This window comes from Schistosoma haematobium, chromosome 6 (assembly GCF_000699445.3).
Source record: "Schistosoma haematobium chromosome 6, whole genome shotgun sequence".
Taxonomy (NCBI): domain Eukaryota; kingdom Metazoa; phylum Platyhelminthes; class Trematoda; order Strigeidida; family Schistosomatidae; genus Schistosoma; species Schistosoma haematobium.
The window spans coordinates 8,061,806-8,084,195 of NC_067201.1; the positions used below are offsets into that span (position 1 = coordinate 8,061,806).

The window sequence follows — 22,390 nt, forward strand, 5'->3', positions numbered from 1 at the left end:
AAGGTGACGTATATTTTAAACAATAAAGATAGCAAACGACTTGCTGAGTGTTACATTTGACAATTAAACCACTAGCAATAAACTGATTTGTCCACCTTTTTGAAAAATCCATTCTCATAACATTTTACTTCCAAGTTGATCAGTTGTTGAGATTTATTTTCATAATGTATTGACTTTCTCATTCCCTATTTTTTTGTAGTACTCATTAGCAAGATATATTTGTACACCTGTGGAAACTGATTGTCATTACATTTATGTCACAGGAGCACCAAAATGATTTGTCGACACGTGCTGGCTAGCATAAAAGTCATCTACGGCTTCCTGATGCTTGCTTCTAACCACTTAGCACCAAAATAGTTACAGCTCAAAATTGATTCACTCAGGTTAGTGACTATATTACAACTAGAGTCAGTGAGCCATAATGTAGGACAAGGCACATATGCATCGGCCAAGCTGCCATACCTCATTAGCACAACAAGATGAACACTGAATTCATAGCAGCAGTTACTTCAGTGGTAGTAATATATAAAACAAGATTGCACGTAGAGTTGTGATACCGGGAGGAATTAGTTCGTTAAAGGTAAGGTATAATGTAATTTTCATCTCACGGTTTAAGGGAAGACAAAGTGTGTATACACCTACGCCATTATGATCGATTCTGAGCCATGTCACCCAGAGTCTCCAACCACTGGTTACGATAGTCTCGCGAACCTCAACTAATTAGTGTGCATCTACCAACATGGATCAGACCAGAAGTTAGTGGATTGATGCCACGTTTTGGTTTGGCCATTCCCTGCTTTCTTCTATCCGTCTCCAACACTAGTCAGCATTGCACACCGTGGTAGGCATGCGTAATATGTGGCCAAATAATCCCAGTCAATGTAGATTCACAACCTCATCAACTGAATTACCATCATTTTCTAACACCCCGCGTCTATATTTACTGTTACTTACCGGATGATCCCGGAAGATGTGGGCAATATTTCTAAGACATCTGTTATCAAATACTAGTAGCTTACGAGTATTATCTACAAATAAAGTGGAAACATCCTACCAGTAGAAAAATCAGAGAACAATGTTCATAAAGCTTTTACATTAATAATGTTCCTATGGTCACTGGTGAATCATTTCGTAAAGTGATTCTTGGAGTTCAGCTATGTTGGGTTTGAAGCACAAATAATTGCACAATTTAACCAATTAACTTAAATTAGTAATATAAACCATCGGATCTCGACTCAGTTGTCTAATAGTCGGGCACACGCCATAAAACCTTCAGGATCTGCGTTCTATTCCCGATAGGGTCATGGATACACAAACTGTGATTAAATAGCTGTTAAGTACTTCCTAATTTTCATTAGCTTTCTGACTAAAATAAGCTCTTGATGTAAATCATACCCTTTACTTTTATAATAAGACGTTGGTAAGTACTAAGTGGTCAGTGGATGTACATCACAAGATTGTAGTGTTCCTTATTTTCTCCAATCTACATAAAATGTTAAAATATCTTATATACTTATTTTTAAGACTCATTAGAAATTTTCGTTATTATTCTCTGGTGTGAATAGAGAAACAAGAAGCCTTGACAAACTACGGAAGCTGTTTTTCGGGACGTTATTACATTTAATGCAAAGCTTGTAAAACAGTGACATTTAGTTTTGTCCCTAGTCTATTCTACAAATCCTAAGCTTTCGTTAGATGTATGGTTCACTGCCATAGCCTTTTTGTTCCGAAGCTATTGTAATTTAAACGTATTATTTTGTACGCTATTTTCTACGCCAATCTCCAGTTTTGGACATAATTGTATTTTCCTAATTATTGTACGTTATGGTCGGGTTAGTCATCTATTTATTCATGGACCCTTTTCCACTAATCTGAAATCGGGGGATCGGGAACCAGATCGGAATTGAGAATAAATCGAGTAGTGTTCCAGTTGACTTGTTCTCTCTCACTCGCGTACTTCTCAGCCAATCAGGTGATAGGATAGTTTTCTTCTCTCTACCCCACTTCAAACTCACGCGTTCTAGCCTCATTGTTAAGCCGGTCATCCTATCGAGTCAATGTCTTAATCCAGATTAGACAAGTTATCCTCAGCACTAAAAGTGGGTGGACAGATCAAGAACGTAACATTCTTCTTGCACAATCAAACAATATTATCCCCAATTTTCATAGTAATAACGTTCAGTAAGGATGTTGTATACAGTTCGCATATAAAAAAGAAACTGAAAGAACGTTTAGTAAAAGTTACATATTTTTTCTTTAAAAAAGAAAACGAAACAAAAAAAACAGTGCTCCTAAACTTGAAGAAAGATCAACACAAATAAAATCCCAAATCAAAGTTTATCATTCTTTTCTCAAATGTAAAATATTACAAATTACATTTTTGCAATTTAGATTACAATGTATGGTTTCCTTTGTTTAACCGATAGTCTAACTAAACAGAACCTTATAAAGATTACCTTATGTTATTCCTTAAGTTCGTATTCTTTCCTCTCTTTTTTTCTACTTTTGAAAGAAAGTAAAGTCATAACAAATTTAGTGCAAACGAGATAGATTTGTGCATGTGTTTGTGTGTGTGTGTGTGCACGTATGTGTAAATGTGTGTATATGTATACAAAATGTCCCTATGTACGTGTATCTATGTATTTGTGTAGAATATTTCTCATTAATTTGATTACATAAATAATTATCAAAATTAGTGCACAACCATTAATTAGGAGAACTATTCTGTTCTGTTTGTTTGCTTTTTCTTGTAAATACTCGATAAAGATTTGTGTTTTAAAATGTACTCCTCAAAAGTTCAATATATATTACAACTGTATATTAGCTACTTCCCTATAAATATTTAAGTAATATGTATATATCATGTACAATTTATAAAATGAGCATAATCATGTACTATAGCAAACTTTACTGTCATTTTAAAGTATACACTGAATTGATGATGTTAGTTTCTTTGTCATTTATGTACATGTTAGTTAAATGTATAAGTAATAATAGCTGAAGAATAATGAAATATAAAGTATAAACTGATGAGTAGATTTATATTCTTCATTCTAACAGAATTAATAATTCGTTTTTCTGTTATATTGTCATTCTAAAAAGATTAAAACAAACAAACAAAAAATGGTCAGTATAGGGGAATTCTCGGAGTTCTAGTGCGAAGCCATGACCAGTGGAGCTAATCCTTGTCGGTTAGAGACAGGTATGTACCTTAGTACAATGGAAGATGGCCGCGCGATTTCGTGGATTGATGGATGTTAGTCACTAATACCATTGGATACCGGCTCAGTGGCTCAGTAGGCTAAGCGTTCGCATGCGAGACTGAAGGCCCTGGGTTCGAATCCCGCGGGCGGGATTGTGAATACGCACTGCCGAGGAGTCCCACAATAGGACGAAACGGTCGTCTAGTACTTCCAGGTTTCTAACGGTGGTCTAATATCAATCGGTTCATGATCTCACTCAAAAACAAAAAATTCACATTGGAAAGAATCAAGAAAACAAAGTTCTTTTAATCTTATGAAGTGTATAGTTAATCAATACCTATTTGATGTCTATCTAAAAAAGGATTCAAATCAATTGATTATTCGATCCTTGAACACATCATCAAATTTAAACACTTATCAACAACTAATTACAAAAAAATAGATTAAAACTTCACAAGCTGACGAGTTTTAAAATCGAACAAAATACACGTGTTGGGTTTCACTACTAACCATCATACATCTTTACTTAGAATGCTTGTGACTTCAGGCAATCCATACAGGATGCATATATGCTAATATGAAAGTGACCAATGACAGTTGTAAACATCAATGAGAATGTTCAAATAACTAATTTAAAAATGAACTAAACACTTAGTGTCAGTGGAATTATTAATAAAGATTAACTACAAAGGCAAAAGAGCTAACTTCACAAAGTTTAGGATGATAAATATTTACATAATTGAATCTATGACTGCATTAATTTTAAATATGATCTTTGTATAGAAAAACGAAATGTTCAGTCTCTATATTAATCCGTGGTTTTAACATCCTACTTTTATCAAGAGAACGCGATTGGTTTAATGGAAACTATTATTATAACCAATTATACCAGTGATTGTTTTACTGTACTTGTTTGTTTAACTGTACTAAAAACATCCATTATTCTTCCATTATCCTTCCGTTGATTTGTGCCTTGTACTCTCTTACGTTCGCTCACTGATTCCACTTGTATTTCTTTGGCACGATCTCGGTATTCTTTCGATACCAAGAGATCGCTAACAAATACATTTCGTTACAACTTGTAACCGTCGTCTGATTTCTGGTACTCAACCTCCTTGTAATGGTGTTCATAGTCAAACGTGACTCGACTCCACACTACACATCCATTCTCATATTTTTCATCTATTTCAGACTCATCAAGTATAAACAATTCTCTTTTATATTTGTCCCTTAAATTATGATTTCTCTTTTATTGCTTCTAGAATAATTACGTAATTACGTAACCCTTTGATAAGTCTAACTGCTTATATATATATTTTTAGAAATGACGTAAAATATCTTTATTTTACTATGGTCTATTATATTCAATACTTGAAATATCTTTGTAATCTTTAACTACATTATTATATGATGTAACAATTCTTTAATTCTTATAGACTAATACATTCAACACATTCAAATAAAACTAGCATTTAACTGTCTTTGGTAATTTTATTCAATGATGTAACATTCGTTTATTTTATCATAGTCAGTCAGCTACAACATAGAACCAGGCACATATGTGCATCGGTCCAAGTTGCCATACCTCATTAACACAACAAGATGAACACCGAATTCATAGAAGCAGTTAATTCAATGATGGTAATATATAAAAGATTGCATATAAGGATATAGTACAGGAAGAAAGAATTAGTTCGTAGAAAGAAAAATATGAAGCAATTTTAATCTCATAGTTTAAAGGAAGATGGAGAGTGTATACACCGACATCATTATGATCGATTCTGAGCCATGTCACACAGAGTCTCTAGCAATTGGTTACGATAGTCACGCAAACTCCAACCAAGTAGTCTGAAATCACAACCAACGTGGCTCAGACCAGAAGTCAGTAACCTTGTGAACTGATAGCACGTTATGGTTTGGTCATCCCTAACTTTCTTCCGTATGTTTCTAACACTAGTCAGCATTGCGCATCGTCGTAATCATAGACTATCAAATGTAAAATTACCTTTAATAAGTTCAGTTTGAATTATGAATATTATGTACAATTCAAATTCGAATTTTTGTCACTGACTAAAATTATTACATTTTATTAGAAAGGAAGGTGCATGACAGAGTGGGTTGAAGGTTGTTGGTCGGCGGTCTATTCTTTACTGGAAGTAACAGGCTTAAGTAAGTAAGTACTAGTTAAAATCAATCTTGTAATATCTTCAAGAAACTTTGCTGGTTGAAATCATGAGTCAATTGAAGCTAGACCACCATAGAAAACCTGAAAGAACTGGACGGCCGTTTCATCCTAGTACAGGACTCCTCGGCAGTGCGCATCCACGGTCACTCCCCCCGTGAGATTTGAACCCAGGACCTACCATTCCCGTGCCAGGCGCTTAACCAACTAGTCCACTGAGCCGGCGGTGTTAATGTCTAACTTCAACCAATCCACCAAGTTGCGCCACCGTATACCATTGTCTTCAGTGAGTCCCTATCTCACAACCGACCTGGTAGAACTCCACTGATAACTGCTTCTCACTAGGAGTCCAGGAGTATCTCTTGAAGTCAGTCACTAGTGAGCAAAACTTCGTCAAAAAATATCTATCTTTCTACATCATATTCAATTACTTATACTAACACCTTTTAATACATTTCAAGAATCTACATACTTTTTTTAATTATTATTTCAATGATTGTTGTATAAATTGTGATTGTATTTGATTATGTTGTAATTCATTTGTATCTAATTGTATTGTTTCTATTACTGGATTTATTGTACAATTAGGATTATGATAATCTATACCAAAATAAATAGTATCATCAAATGTAGATAATTTTTTATATTGAGATTGTAATGATAAATGATTCGATTTATTATTTATAAATTGTACATTTTTTATTGTACACCATTGATTATTATTTAGTTCATTAGTTGAATTATTATTATTATTGTTTTGAAATAGTATTACATCATCTTGGAGTTGAATTGAAGAATGGGGATAAGAATCTGTTAATTGATCTGAACAATATATTATTGAATTATTATTATTACTACTTATATTTGTTGTTGGATATGATGATGTAATGGATTCATGAATATTGCTCATAGTGTTTATACTCATATTATTGTTATTTCCATAATTATGAGTATCATTATTACTAATAGTAGTGACAGTGCTAGTAGTAGTAGTAGTTGTATTACTACTATTAATACTACTTATCATTGTATGTGTTGGTTCCAATATAAACGCTGTTGTTGTTCTATTCAACAATCGATAATCATCATTTTGTCTAGAATTTTCTATTGATTTAAATGATGTAAATGTATTCGATGTAGTTATTGGTAATGTAGTATAACCTTTTAATGTATAATAATTAGATAAATTTTGTATTATTTTATTATCAGTAAATAATGTTTCATTTAAACATGAACAATGACTTGGAGTAGCCATTGTAGATGATGGTGAAATTTGATAATGTTGTAATTGATATTGTGATGGTTGTTGATGTTGTTGACATTGTGAATGATAAAGTTGATGTTGCTGATAAGGTTGTTGATGATGATGATGATGAAGATGATGACGATGATGATGTTGGTGCAATGGTAGATCATGAGGTAAAGATCTTTGTAATAATAAAGGATTAGCATATGAATGTTCATTTAACCAATATTTACAACAATCTTTAATATCCATTGTATATGGTTGATTATTATTATTACTACTATTACTATTACTACTACTACTAGTATTACTAACACTACTAGTATTATTATTATTATTATTATTCGTAATATGATTATCAACTGTTAAAAGACTTTTGAATATTTCATTATCTATTTGTTGATCTGATTGACATTGTGGTTTATGAATTATATATTGTGATATGGATGATTGTTTAATTGGATTATAATAATTTTTATCTGTTTCTACACAATGATTTTGTTTTGTTGTTATTGATTTTGATTGTATTAATGAATTTCTTGTTTGATTTAAATGATGACGATATTTACGTGCTAATAACATACCCATTACACCCATTAAACAAGTTAATATACCAACTAAACTCATCATTAATAATATATGTAATGTATTTGAACAATATAATTCTCCACAAATTCTTGATTTAACTAAAAATTAAAACAAAATATTAAAATGTTATAATTTATTAATTGAATGGTACTTGTTATATCTGGTCAATGCTGATTATTATGTCAGAAACTCTTATCATTTATATTGGAAACAAGGGACCTTTACAATTCCCATGATGAGAAAGTTAGAACACAAATACTGGTATAAGTGAAGATTTATTAACCCTAAAACACAAGGACGACGACGATAGTCAGTAATACATTCATCATCACATTGAATCAAAACGAAATTAATGTTGAACAAAACTTATAATGAGTAAATCAATCGAATTTTGACTTTTCTTTTCGTCATATCACAAAACATAAGATGAAACACACAATGAAGAAGTATATTTTATCATTGGTAATAGTTAAATCCAATTGATATGGTTTACTCATATCTTTCGATTGATGTTTAGGACTGCAAATGATCAGTCACTAATTGGCGTATATGCATCCTGTAAGGATTAGCTCAATTTTGCCTTAAATCACAAGCATTATAAGTAGAAATGGATAATGGATAGCAGTGAAATTAAGGACATGCGTTTTGTCCTATTCGGGACTCGTCAGCTGGATGTACCTGCATCTTAGTTTTGATGTTCACTCCGCTTCTCGAACCCAGTACCCTAATAAAATGAAACGCACATCCTGGATTCCACTGCTAGCTACTATCCATCTTCGTTTATAATGCTTGTGAATTAAGGCAGTACGCACAATATGCACATATATCAGTAAGAGACTGATCAATCGCAATCATAAACATATATGGGAAGATTCAAGTAAGCAATACTAAGTAAATTTAAACTTTACCCTATTGCACAAGTAGGTGGCTATCAGGACGCATTAGCTAAGTGGATAACGTGATGGCGTTTGAAGCGAACGGTACTGAATTCAAGTCCCACTGTGAACATCAACTCTGAGAATGCAGTTACTTCTAGCTGACGAGTCCCAAATAGTATGAAACGCGAGTCTTGGATTTCACACTTTATTCTTTCTTCATGATTTATAGTGTCTTGTATACAGTATAATATTTCACTAACTTTAAAAGTCGTTTATTTATAGTCAAGAAAAAGCCTAGTATATATATATATATATATATATATATATATATATATATAGTCAGATAAGAAAGAGATTTGAAAAACGAAAAGTATTAATGGTAGTAAGAGAAAAATCAACTGAGATAAAACTAACGAAAAGGAAAGAACTGATGAAAATGTAGAATAAACAAAGTTTCGCCAGTGAGATCAACTTTAATCCACGTCACTTATACTCTCAAACAGAAGATTGTGATTATCGAGTTAATGGCATACAAAAAGTCTATATCTTACCACTCGATTCAGGTGAATAAAGTGTTAGTTTAATGCTTCCTACTCTCTTGCAACCGATCACTGCGTCAACTAGTGATGTACTTTACTGTATAAGGTAGTTGACCATAATTAATATATGTCAAAACCAGTTAAAGGTAGTTTGCGTATAATAGATAGAATGTAGCTAGTAGTGGATTCCAGGGTGCGCATTTTATCCTATTCGGGGCCCGTCAGCTAGTTGTATCTGCGTCTCAGAGTTGATGTTTACTCCGAGATTCAGAACCAGTATCTTTCACTTCAAACTCTAACACATCATCCACTAAGCTACTAAGTTCAAATGGCTACTCACCTGTGCAACGAGTATGGAATTCTAATGTTTCCGACTATTCCGTTATTGGCATTTTGACTTAAATTTTATCATTCTAGGCTAATGAGTCCTAATTAAGACGAAGCGCGCATCCTTGATTCCACTAAAAACCACATTCCATCTTTCCTACATAATCTTGTGTCATAATGGCTATATCGAAGCATTGTGCAAAGGATGTATATATGCCAACTAAGAACGACTAGATTTCAGTTAAAATATCAACAACAGGACAAATGAAAACTCTTACGAATTTAATTGATAATTAATATTAGGTCAGTTACTACTATTAGAAGAACGATTTCCCATTACCAATAAAAATTTCCATCTAATAAAATAAGATTTTAAAATAACTATTTTGTGTATTTTATTAAATCTTTGAGAGAAAAATACTAATGAAATTACTTATTAGACTATAGACGAAATTTTGCACAGGACTTGACTTGAGTTTCCATAACTGTACAATAATTCTTTATTCTCAGTCGTCTTTTAACTAAGATCAGTTTGTGATTTAAACTATAAAATAAAATTTACCGCTTGTTAGGTAAGTTTAATACACTTCTGTTTAACAACAATAATTAATTAACTTCAACAAATTTGATGGTTATATTTTCAAGCCAGGATCATATTGTGCTTTATAGCTGGATCATTTAATTACTAAGTTATGGCTCTTTTATGGTTATCTAAAATAATCCAGTTCTGTTTAAATTTTGAAGTTTTCTGACGAAATATTTAAATCAGAATGAAGATTCGTGGAGGTTGTAGTAATTTTAACGAATGAATTCATGAGTCTTGCGTATGAGATAATAGATGCGCATTATTGGGGAGTCCCATACTAGAACGAAACGGTCGTCCAGTGATTTCAAGTTTTCAGTGGTGGTATAGCTTAAACTGACTCATGAATTAAACTAGTAAAATACATAAGTACCAAAAAAAAGCTTATATTAGGCTGTTTTTGACTTCTTTCTTTAACTACTTATAAAACTGTTATGCTTGAATTTCAATGTTATTTTGTCAATATAATATTCCTAATGCATTTAAATTAAAACAAAAAAATCTGGTCAATGTTCAATTGAAAACATACCTTGTTTTTTCACTGGTAACTGACTACTTGGAATACTTTCAATTAAATATAATGGTATGGAACGTTGTATAATTCGTAGACTTGGTGGCAGAAATGTTATTCGAGGATTATTCAAACTTGATATAGTTGAATCGCACGCAGAAGGCTATATTTATATGACAATGAAAATTACAATTATGAAATGGTTAATAGATTAAGAGTTATTCTAATCGATGAGAACATCTTGAGTAATATTTCAAAACTAAATCGTTTAAAGATCGTAATCCTCACATATTGATTTCCATAGGGGTACCATTGCAAATCAGGGAGCACTGGGTTATTGTTGTGTCCCAACGTGGGACTCCTCAACAGTATTGATCCGTAACTGATGGAACCCAGAAATGTAGAGAGTGAAACTAATGTCACGTATGCCACGGTATGATCATTGTACTATATCGCAAACTGATTGTAGGTGTAATCATAATGCTGGAAGTAGACCAAGTCGTTCTAATGGTTTAGTGCTTGCCACGAAACTCAAAATTCCTTGATTTGAAGGCTACCTTGGTCCCGGCTGTACCCTGCTGAGGAATCTCATAATAAAACAAAACAGTTGTCCACTGCACTCTGGTTCCCAATTTTAGCCAAGTGAGGTCAGTATACGACAGATTAAACCTAAGATATAAGCTAACCTAGACAAAATATCAAATGAAATAATCTATATTTTCCCATTTTAAATAAACTTATACCAATTTGATGCAAGACTATATGAGAATTCTAAGAAAACGTAGGACAGTGAGTACATTCGCTCTGTAACAAATCAATCAATGTTCTTCAAATACCTACTCAAACATTTACATTGGAAACTAAACCAACCCAAATAAGTCACTAGGTTTAGAGTAGTGTATTGAGCTAAGAGCTAAGAGTTAATTGAAGCTCTTGAGAAACCTACTTCGGTACCAAAACTCTAGCGTATGGAATGACTTTGGAATTTATGACACATTGAATGAGAGGAATAATCAGACGATGGAAATACAGTTTCAGAAAATTTTGAAGTCTAATTGAAATGACGATAATGTCAGTTGTATTGTTTTCATAAGGTCCTAATTCTTGATAAGTATATATTCGATTTTCTACCCTTTTTTCATAATAGTTAATTAAAAATGTTTCTATGTTTCATTGATCCCATAGAAACAGAGAAAACCGTGGAGATTTTCTGATTTCCGGAACAATATTTCCAGTGTTAAAGTGAATTATTTTCATGATGCAGTTTATTATTAAACATCCGGAAGCACATATAATAAAATATATTTTTATGACAGGGATTAGAGATTAGTCATTTTAAGCCATAAAATGCTCTTCCACTTTTGGCGTCATATCCTTTATCTTTATAATATATGTATATAGTTAAAACTGTCGGAATCCTCAGAGAATTCCTCGACGAAGTTATCAAAATCCAGGGTAAAACTGAAAACATTTCGTTTTTGGTAAGATACACTGCAAAAATGTTTAGAAAACTGACATATTAAATGTCATATGTTAATTGTATGATAAATTACGCTGCTATTAAATTTGAAATACTATCGACATTTCTCGATGGTCAAAGATTTTCAGCAGACCTATAAAAATACGATTATTTTCTGTATATAAACGAACCTTTCAGTAAAGTTAGTTTGGTAACTCAATGCATTCTTTGTATTGTTTGAGTTTTAAATATGGGAAAATTCCAAGGATTTAGAAAGTGACTAAAAAGTCAGTATTAAACATTTGTATAACAGACTTAACAGAGCTTATTCACATTTGACTGCATTACATAATCACTGAAAACATAAAAATGTGCACAACTGCACAACGACAAAGCTTAATATAAAATTGTTACAATAAATAAGATAAAAAATTGTACCTCAAGTGGATTTTTTTGTGGCTATTATAGAGCTAGTTGAGTTAGATGCTTCAGTTCTGGAGTTTACATATAGAACTGGAAAATAAAACTTTCAAAGATAACCAATCACTAACAAAACGATCAGAATGTATAGTTTTAACTCTACAGTAATAACTATTATGCTCATTTCAATAAGATGTAGGCGTTAATGATGTTGTATGGGGTGACATTAAAAGCTTTACAATTAAGCTTCGTGTTCAATGAACTCCAACAATAATAACTGAATGAGAATTTCTACTATAAATTTAACTGATAAGGTACCGCACAAAAATTTTTTGACTTTGTTTTCGCTTCCTCAGTGAATTATATTTAGAATATTCCATAAGAGAGTGCTAAACTATGTTAATCTAGTAGTAAACACGATATCAATGAATTATGAAGTATAAATCTGTTTACCACTATTTCGAATTTTAATTCAGTCTACATAAAATCCTTCTTATTCTAGTTGTTATGTTATTTGGGACTGGGGGACAATATATACTCATAATAATGGGAAAAATGATCCTCCCTGATGGATTCGAACACTCTTCATTCAGTATCATAATTTGAAACATTCTAGCCACAACTGACCTTCTGTAGAACTGAGATATTTACAAGTAATTGATTGCTGAGCAATGATTAATGCCATGTTTATCTACTCATTTAATATCAGAAGGGTTTTGTGGATATTATAGTGATTTCGATGGTTAAGATCATGAGTCAGTTGGGTGCCGGCTCAGTGATCTATTAGTTAAGTGCTCGCGTGCGAAACCAGTAGGTCCTGGGTTCGAATCTCGCAGAAGGCGAGGTCGTAGATGCACACTGCTGATGAGTCCCACAATAGGACGAGACGGCCGTCCAGTGCTTCCAGGTTTTCCATGGTGGTCTAGCTTCAACTGACTCATGATCTTAACCATAGTCATTTAATGTCGATCCAATTGCAATCCCATAAGAATCATCATTTCCCTCAAAATTACAGATATTTCATGTTGAATAATGTAAACGAATATGAAATTCAAGTTTAGAGTTTCTTGTCAATTACTTCCAGCTACTTTCCATCTCAACAACATGTACTTAGTGTTTAATCAGTTGAACTAATGAACAATTTGAATGATAGAATTAATCATCTATTTAAAGATTAAACAAACATGTCATATATCATTACTTAGTGATCAATTAATTGTACATGATTATGAATAAGTAAACTAATAATGATTTTAAATAGAATTTTGTGTAATTTGCCAAGGATATTTAACAATTTAAAACATTTTTTTCCTATATTCATTACCCATTACGTCAATGTTAAAGTAACATTAAGAATTCATTGCAACGTGCATATATATAGTATCTATCAAAATGTGTATACAGGTTATTGAAGTGACTATAAATAAAATGGAACTTTTTCAACAACAAAAGAAAACACAAAAAAAAACGTATTTTTATATACATACACATATTTCAGAGGAAGGGACAATAATAGAATAAACAATTTTACGATATATATATATATATATATATATACCTTTAATACTATACAACGCACAGGAAATGAGTGAATGACAAGAAATGGAGTAAAGATATCAAATGAAAGTCAGTGTAATCGTTTGTTTTTTGTTTCTTTGAAATATATACACCGCTATTTATAGATTAGACTTTTGTAAACTGGTTGTACTATATAACTGCCAAATATATATATATATACTCCATCACTTTGCATCCTCTTCACTATCGCCTGATATTCATGTTTTACTTTTACTCCTCTTCTGTTTTTTTTTTATTTATTATACACTCTCTCTCTACCACTAACTGTATATATCTCTTTTATTCTTGTTTAAATTTTCATTGTTTATATACGTGTATTTATATGACTGTCCGTGGGTAGGTTATGTTTATCTCTGTGTGTGTTGTGTGTGTAAGTGTGTTGTATAGATATTCTATCGTAAATATTTTCAAAAGTTATCATAAATGTAAATTTTTCTCATCATATCACTATCTTGTGTTCGCGTCAGTTTCCACCCCCACCATTTTTTTTAACGAAATTTGTCATATTTATTTATTTATTTATTTATACTAAGTGTTAGGTGAACAATTGTGGTTGAATGTATCACTATGTAGGCTTAAATGTTTATGACTCTATGTGTGTATATATGTTGTTGTACATTAATTATATTTATACTACTATTACTTCTACCACTAGTAATACTATAATACTACTACTACTACTACTGCTACTACTACTTCTACCACTACTAATACTATACTACTACTACTACTGCTACTACTTAAATCATCCACTTCTGATATTATTCAAATCTCATAAAATTTTCTTTATGTTATTTCTTTTCAATAAAAGAAAGATCGTGTTTTCTATGGCTATTTATTTCAAATAAAGTTTTCCTTTTAACTATTATATCACTATGACATTTAGATTTGATTTACTTTTTAATTGTTTGAAAATAGGAAAAAAATGATTGAACATATAATGAATATTGAACAAGTGAATTGAAGTTAACCTTTCGAAACCTTAATTTATAAACTATGTACTTTTCAAAAAAAAGATAATCAATTTATTTAGAAATATATAAAGATTTTTTTGTCATGTATGAATAAACACATACTGTCACTATCAAATATGTGAATAAAACAAAGAAATAAACCGATGAAAATATGATCTTTCACTGGTTGAAATCATGAGTCAATTGAAGCTAGACCACCATAGAAAACCTGGAAGCACTGGATGGCTGTTTCATCCTAGTATGTGACTCCTCAGCAGTGCGCATCCACGATCCCGCTCCCAGCGAGATTCGAACCCAGAACCTATCAGTCTCGCGCCAGGCGCTTAACCAACTAGACCACTGATCTGGCCGGCATCCAACGGTGTTAATGTCTAACTTCAACCAATCCACGAAGTTGCGCCACCGTACACCATTGTCATCAGTGAGTTACTATCTCACAACAGACCTGGATCATGGATGCGCACCGCTGAGGAGTCCCATACTAGGACGAAACGGCCGTGCAGTCCTTTCAGGTTTTCCATGGCGGTCTAGCTTCAATTGACTCATGATTTCAACCAGTGAAATTTCTAAAATCTCCACAAAACCCATTCTGAAAATATGATCGCGAAAAATTTTTTTATTGATGAATGACATCAAAAAGGATTCTCCCGAATAGAATAGATTAGAGAATGTTGTTTGTAGATTTACTCTCCATAAAATGTAACTAAGCAAATAAACAAGTAATGCTTAAATATATTTTAATAACAACTATCGTCATGAGAAAGTATCAACTATATAGGTGAGTATTATACTAATAATACATCATTTAAAGTACACTTGTTAGTTACTGGGGCTCAATTTTAAAATGGAATTTTTGTTTATAAAATAGTTTACGATGAATCAGAAATGTATTTGAATACAATGGGAATAGATATGAAACCTAAAGGTCATATGGGTAAAAAAGGAATCTATTTTCTATCCTATTCTTTATAACATAGAAATGTTTTGAGTTTGGATTATTCAACTTTGAAATGAACTAAGTTGTCATAGAATAGTTACCGGATATTTAAATGAGTTTATTTCATTGAAATAAATCATATATATTTAATGTGTTTAACATTGAATTAATAATTTAATTAATTTAATTTAATTTCTAAATGTATATTAGAATCAAAATTCAATTTTACACGGTTACTTTAATTTGACTTATATATTTTAAATCATTAATCTTATGCAAATGAATCTATTTATCGATTTGTAATGAATAAAAATTGGGAATTGTTAAAATGTTTGTTTGTTTTTTTCCCTTTCTATCGAAAATAAATGCATGTAATTAATGATGATCTGATCGTCGGTATGCATTAACTCTGTCTATTCAAGATTAGTAAAGATAGATAGATGGATAGTAGAAGTAGTAGTAGTAGTAGTGCGGGTAGTCGACGTCATCATCGTCGTCGTCGTCGCCGTAGTAGTAGTAGTAGTACTAGTAGTGTGGTGAACAAGGACACAAGTGGGGACAATCGAATGTATTTGAATACGAAATTACAGATCACTTCGATAAAATCTGAGAACTATATAGTAAATAGTTAATTTGCAAAATATCAATCCATCGTCTCAGATTTTACTGTTCATTCATTTTCATACTAATTGCGTTCGGTTCCCGTTCTTTCCTCATTGACCTACTGAAATACATTCGATGCCTGACCACCGTTATATGCTACTTCTATGGGTATAAGTAGTAGTAGTAGTAGTAAGTGAAGTAATAATAATAATAACAGTAGTAGAGTACTAAGTTTATATTTATGTACTAGGTATTAAGGCTTTCATCAAGTTATAAGTTCTAAGTTTCTACAGTTGACTTTTAATTTGTAGTTTAGAAAGTTGTTTACCTAGGTTAGAGTTTCTTATAAACCTATATAACTAACTTTATTAGTTTTTTTATTGATATGACTAGAATTAACTAATTGGACAGTAATGAATAAAAATGAGTAAACGAATTTCTTTAATTTACTATTGCATTTAGCTGATCTTGATTATCTTCTCGATTTATGGAATATTTAAAATAATATAGAAGAATAGCATATATTATGAAAGAGGAGATAAGAAAAAAGAGGAAGAAATTTTAAGTAAAGTTTGTGTGCTGTATTAAAATATGAAATCCTTTAATATGTTGATTTCGAGATCTAGACGAGAAGATTGTCAACGGACACTGTTTGTCTGTCATATTTTTCATATCTTTCCACGATGAGTGTTTTTTCTCGGGACAAATGATTGTTCAGTGATGAGAACATAACAATTTTTTTATGTACTGAGTATGATTTAACAAATATTAGATCAAATAAAAAATAATGTTTCTATGCTCGTATTTTTCCTTTCTACATCAGAATTAGGGTTTTTAGAGGTTGTAATAATTTAATAATTAAATTCATGAGTTGATTAAAGCTAGACCATCATAAAAAATCTGGAAGTACTGGACGACCGTTTTGTTCTAATAAAGGACTCTTCAGAAATATTCATCCACGATCTCAGTGACCAGTGGAGTTCAACCGGGTCTGTTGCGAGGCAGATACTCACTGAAGTTACTCAGTGGACAGTAGCGCAATATCGTGGACTGGTTGAAGTTAGACATTAACACAGATGGACACTGGCTCAATGGTCCAGAGTTTAAGAGTACACGCGCGGCACAGAAGGTCTTGGGTTCCAGACCAACGTACGTGACAGTGGATGCGGATTGCTGATGTGTTTCATACTAGGATGAAACAGCCTTCTAGTGCTTCCAGTTTTCCAATGGTGGTCTAGGTATAATCAGCTCATGAATTGAATGATTAAATTCTACATCTTCAATCTTTAATTATTCTATCATAGAAATCCTTTAAAGTTTAAAGCTCTCGTGATCATTGTATAATAAGTAGATCTTAATGAGAATGTCGAAACTTCGACATCCGTCCAAAAATATCTAACTAGTGAACTCATACAAGAAAAATGACTTCTGATTTCTTGAAATTCCAATAGCATAGTAAAATAAATAACTTTTCTAATATGTATCGTTACCAAGGTTTGACTTGATAATTTCGAACAAATTGAGCATTGGATAGATTGATATAGATAAATAATATGTTTGTAATATCCTAATGAATAGAAAAAATTAGATTCTTGTTGTTCCGTTATACGATCTGAACTTGTATTAATTTTGATTTGGTTCGTTGTTCTCTGAAGAAGTGGCTTACACTGAGTCACGAAACGTCAAAAAATCTAATTTTAGAATATTACAAATATATTATTCATTTATGTTTTCTAATATGTGTAGACATTATTCATTAACCTTATATCCATTAATCAGTCTACTAACTACAATGTTACGTTAAATCTCTCTTGCAAAATATCAAAATTCAAACAAGATGATTTGTTTATTAAGTAACATAATAAATGAACATCTATCATAGAGACTAGACTCAACTCAGTTCTTCATTTTCATTAATTTCATATGAGCTGATGAAATAAGAAAAAAAAATAGTGACCTGAATAGTTAAACAATATTCATTATTGAAGGTTCTCCATAGTGAATATGGACAAATAGAAACTCAGATAGTAAAAAAATTTATTCTTTATTTCTAATGACATGATAATTATGTTATATATAGTTATCAGCCAAATCTTGTTGATATGCCGTTTGAGTACTGATCTATCAAATGAATTTGATCAGTTGTTTATTTATTTATCTGTTTGTTTGTTCGTTTGTTTTTGTTCTTCCAGTCATATATATTTCATGTTTGATTAATTTTGTCTATCATATTAGAACATGAGAAAATTTTAAAAAAATATACATAGTTGAATACATAAATAAATACAATTTTTTGTCGTTTTTCAAATCAACCACATTCTCAGTTAACAACAAAGTACTCTAGATCACAGATCACAAATCACACACAAACACATATATATATATATATATATATATATATATATATATACAGACAAACAGATAGATACAGACCACAATTTAGATCATTTTCCGTAGTTTCATTGATAATTATTATTACGTGACATAAAGTTTTCTAAACTAAGAATGATGATAGTAGTATTAGTAAGTTAATTATTGTTTAATAACCCCCCCCCAGATGTATGTATATAGAGACAATACTTTTGGGTATACATTAATTTAAATTAGTATACAGAGTATAGACATGCCTAAATAAATAAATAAACAAATAAATAAATAATGATATAAACTTATTCGAATCCCACCCCCTCCTCTTGCTCTCTTTCTCCTTTTCTATATATTTATATACTGTCATTTATTATCATTTTTAATTAATGAAACACTCAGATACTGTGTTTTATTACAACAGAAAGAAAACGCACGCATACACACACACACAATAAATTTAAATAAATCCTTGGAGTTTATCAAAATTCAGACTGTATTAGGACAAACTTTCATAAATTGATCCTAATTGTTGATATCAACTATTATTTTTAAAATTCCGCCGTAAATTCATAAAATCTTTACAATCATGTAAAGATTTTAGCTATACTTTTATTACCAAAAGGGGTTTTATGGATATTATAGCAAATTTAATAGTTGAAATCATGAATGAATTGAAGTATTGGACGGTCAACTCCTGAACAGTGCGCATCCACTATCCCACCTTGCGAGATTCAAACACAGGAACATTCAGTCTCGTACTCGAACGCTTAACCACTAGACCATTGAACTGGCCGGCATCCAACGATGTTAATGTCTAACTTCAACTAATCCATGAAATTAAGCGACACATCTACCATTGTCTTCAATGAGTTACTATCTCACAACAGACCCGATTGAACTTCACTGATCATTGCTTCTTACTAGAACTTGAGGAAATACCTCTTGAAGCCAGTCACTAATAAGCATATGTTAATTAACATCGGAAGGTGTTTCGTTACCTTATCGTCAATTGAATAAACTATTTCGTTTTATTTCTAAATAGGGTTTAACAATGAAATCCAGGATATATGCTTTTTTGTCATGTGTGTGATTTATGAGATGTATGAAATTGTATTTCAGTGTTATTGTTGAACCCCAAACTAAAGCTCAGTGTTTTTTACTTCAAATGCTCAAGTAATTATCTAATTAGCTACTAAGATCACATTGCAACTGATCACTGAATTCGAATTCATTTTTTATTGGACTAGTCAGTGTTCATTTTGACTAAGTAGCTAAAAGATTTATGGATTGGGATTTAAAGCGATAGCCACTGAGTTTGAGTCACGGAATGAATATCAACAATGTAATCTAGGTACACTCAGCTAAAAAGTCGCAAGTATGACACCGGATTCATAGAGGCAGTTAATTCAATGGTGGTAATATATAAAAGGAAGAAAGAATTAGTTCGTTGAAGGTAAAGTATAGTGTAATTTCCATCTCACAGTTTAAGGGAATACAGAGAGTGTATATACCGATACCATTGTGATAGATTCTGAACCATGTCACACAGAGTCTCCAACCATTGATTACGATAGTCATGCGAAACCCAACCAAGTAGTCTGCATCTACCAATATGGTTTAGACTAGAAGTTAGTGACTTCAATGGCTGATGCCACATTTTGGTTCCCCCCCATAACTTTCTTCTAACCATCCTCAGCACTAGTCAGCATTACACGTCGTGATAATCGGTGTTCAGGTATATGTAACACGTGACTCAACCATGTCAGTCGATAAAGATTCACCACTTCACCGACTGACTTACCACCCTACATCTACCCTACGTTTATTACTTACTAAATGATCCCCACAGTTGCGAGTAGTATTTCTAAGGCTGATTACTTACAACTTATGTATATCTTCTAATTTCATAGATGTAATAGACATACAGACATTAAAAAAAACAACCCCACTCACAATCAAACTTACCCATGAACACCATGCTAATTGTTTACATATACGAAATATACAAGTAAATTTTAATTCATGTATTCTATATCCAATTTCATTTAATTTTTCTTTATATATATCATCCAATAAATTCATTTGTTTATTTATTAATTTCATTGGTTTATTATTAATCATTGTAACATTTTTATTGATTTTACTTGTATTGATTTTTTCGATATTTGGTTTTATCATTTTGATTGTTTTATTGATTGATTGTGTTATATCTAAATCAATTATTGATTGTTTATTTAAATAAAGATGAAATAAACCAGTTTGTAATTGATATAAATTATTATTATTATTATTCGGTTGAAATATTAATACTTTTTCATTGTCATATTGATTCGTTTGAAAATTAAATCCAATTATTGATTGATTGTTTAAATTTGATTTGAACATTGGACAACTTGAATGAATGATGATAGGAAACATTTAAACAAAACAAAAAGGAATGAAAAATAAATAAATAAATGATGCTAAGAGATATTATTATGTAATAGTTGTTATATGAGGCATGACCTAAAGAGGAAGATCAAAGAACATATTATGTCGGATAATGAAAGCAGATATGAAAAGGATGAATAAGAACTGGAAAGAGTTGGAAAGGATTGACCAGAACAGGGTTGGATGGAGAGTGGTGGTAGGTGGCCGATGTTCGTCCACGAGGAGTAACAGGCGTAAGTAAGTAAGCGAGTAAGTTGTTATATTCTAGCGAAGATTAAATTACGAGTATGTATTTGGTCATCAGTTTTTTTTGTTAATGTTTAGTTTGTTATATTTCTCTTCCATTACCGAATCCTTAAACCACCCATTCACTTATACATCTCAATTCATTTAATTCTCTTTAATTATGTGAACTCTTCAAATTCTACTCAGTTATTACGTAACTCATCTTATCAGTTTTTAATTCCATGAATCTTATGTAAACCCTTCATTACCTCTAAAATTATCACACAATTTATATTATCTGTCTCTGAACTCCATTCTATTATTGATAACCTTTATCATTCCAATTCTTTACATTCACTTATGTCAATTGTTTCATACTATTTCTTACCTCTATTTAAAATTCTAACACATATTTGGTTGGAAACAGCGGATGAGAAACCACAATATATAATGAATTCATATTATTCTGCATCAATATTTGTTCTGGCTCTATTTAAATTCATAAAGGGAACTAATTGTATGCAACTTCTGAGAACTATTAGTGGACTAATTATATATATATATATATATATATATATATATATATATTCACCTTATGATAAGCTTTATTTTGACCTATAGATTATTATTATTATTATTATTATTATTACAATTTACTGTTCTTAAATTATGTTCAGTTTATTGATTACAGTCTCCCGCGTTCACAACCATATTATGGCTTGATCTTGTATAAATGTTATTTCCTAATTTATGATGTAATGTGATCTATTTGGCTGGTATATAAACTAAGTATGTTGGAAATAAATGATTCGCATAGTGGAAGCTGTTATCAGTGTTCTGAACCCAACGGGTAGGGCTAGGCGAACAAAGGACCAATAAGGACGCTATGCTGTTTATACTGGTCGAACGATATTGGTTTAGCACAGTACTAAGTTTGAATAAGTCGTATTTTGATTGGCGAATAAATCAAGTGATAACTAGCTGGCCTTAAAGTCACAACAACACTAAAAAAAACAACGAAAAACAAAGAAAAAAAACTCGTAGGCAGTTCAACAGATCAAATCAATTCATGTATTTGGATTTGCGTTAGTTTCACTCAGTGATGACATAGTAGACTAATTCTGAACATATGAAATCCTCTTTTAAATAGTCGACAAATTATATGATAAGGAAATTTATAAGGTGTATTATAGTTAGTTTTAATAGTGGAATTCCAGTCAGAAAACCAAGAGATGCTGTCTAGATCTCTATTGGCTTATAAAGTGTAAGCTCAATATTAAAATTCATTAATAGTTCAGGGAACAAATAAGGGAAAATAACCTGGAAGATTGATTTAGTTA

The 22,390-nt window shown here is 31.4% G+C and overlaps 1 protein-coding gene across 1 annotated transcript in view; it reads right to left on the reverse strand.

Moving 5' to 3' along the window:
• Positions 1–2,974: 2,974 nt before the first annotated feature.
• MS3_00008441 (uncharacterized protein) overlaps positions 2,975–22,390 on the reverse strand; it is a 152,015-nt gene continuing 132,599 nt past the window's right edge. Inside the window, exons 12-15 of the mRNA XM_051216779.1 lie at positions 20,361–20,787; positions 10,076–10,220; positions 5,858–7,317; positions 2,975–3,094 (exon numbers count right to left, since the gene is read on the reverse strand). Of these exons, the coding sequence (XP_051065394.1) occupies positions 5,870–7,317; positions 10,076–10,220; positions 20,361–20,787 (2,020 nt within the window). The 3' untranslated portion in view covers positions 2,975–3,094; positions 5,858–5,869. The remainder of the gene's footprint in view (positions 3,095–5,857; positions 7,318–10,075; positions 10,221–20,360; positions 20,788–22,390) is intronic.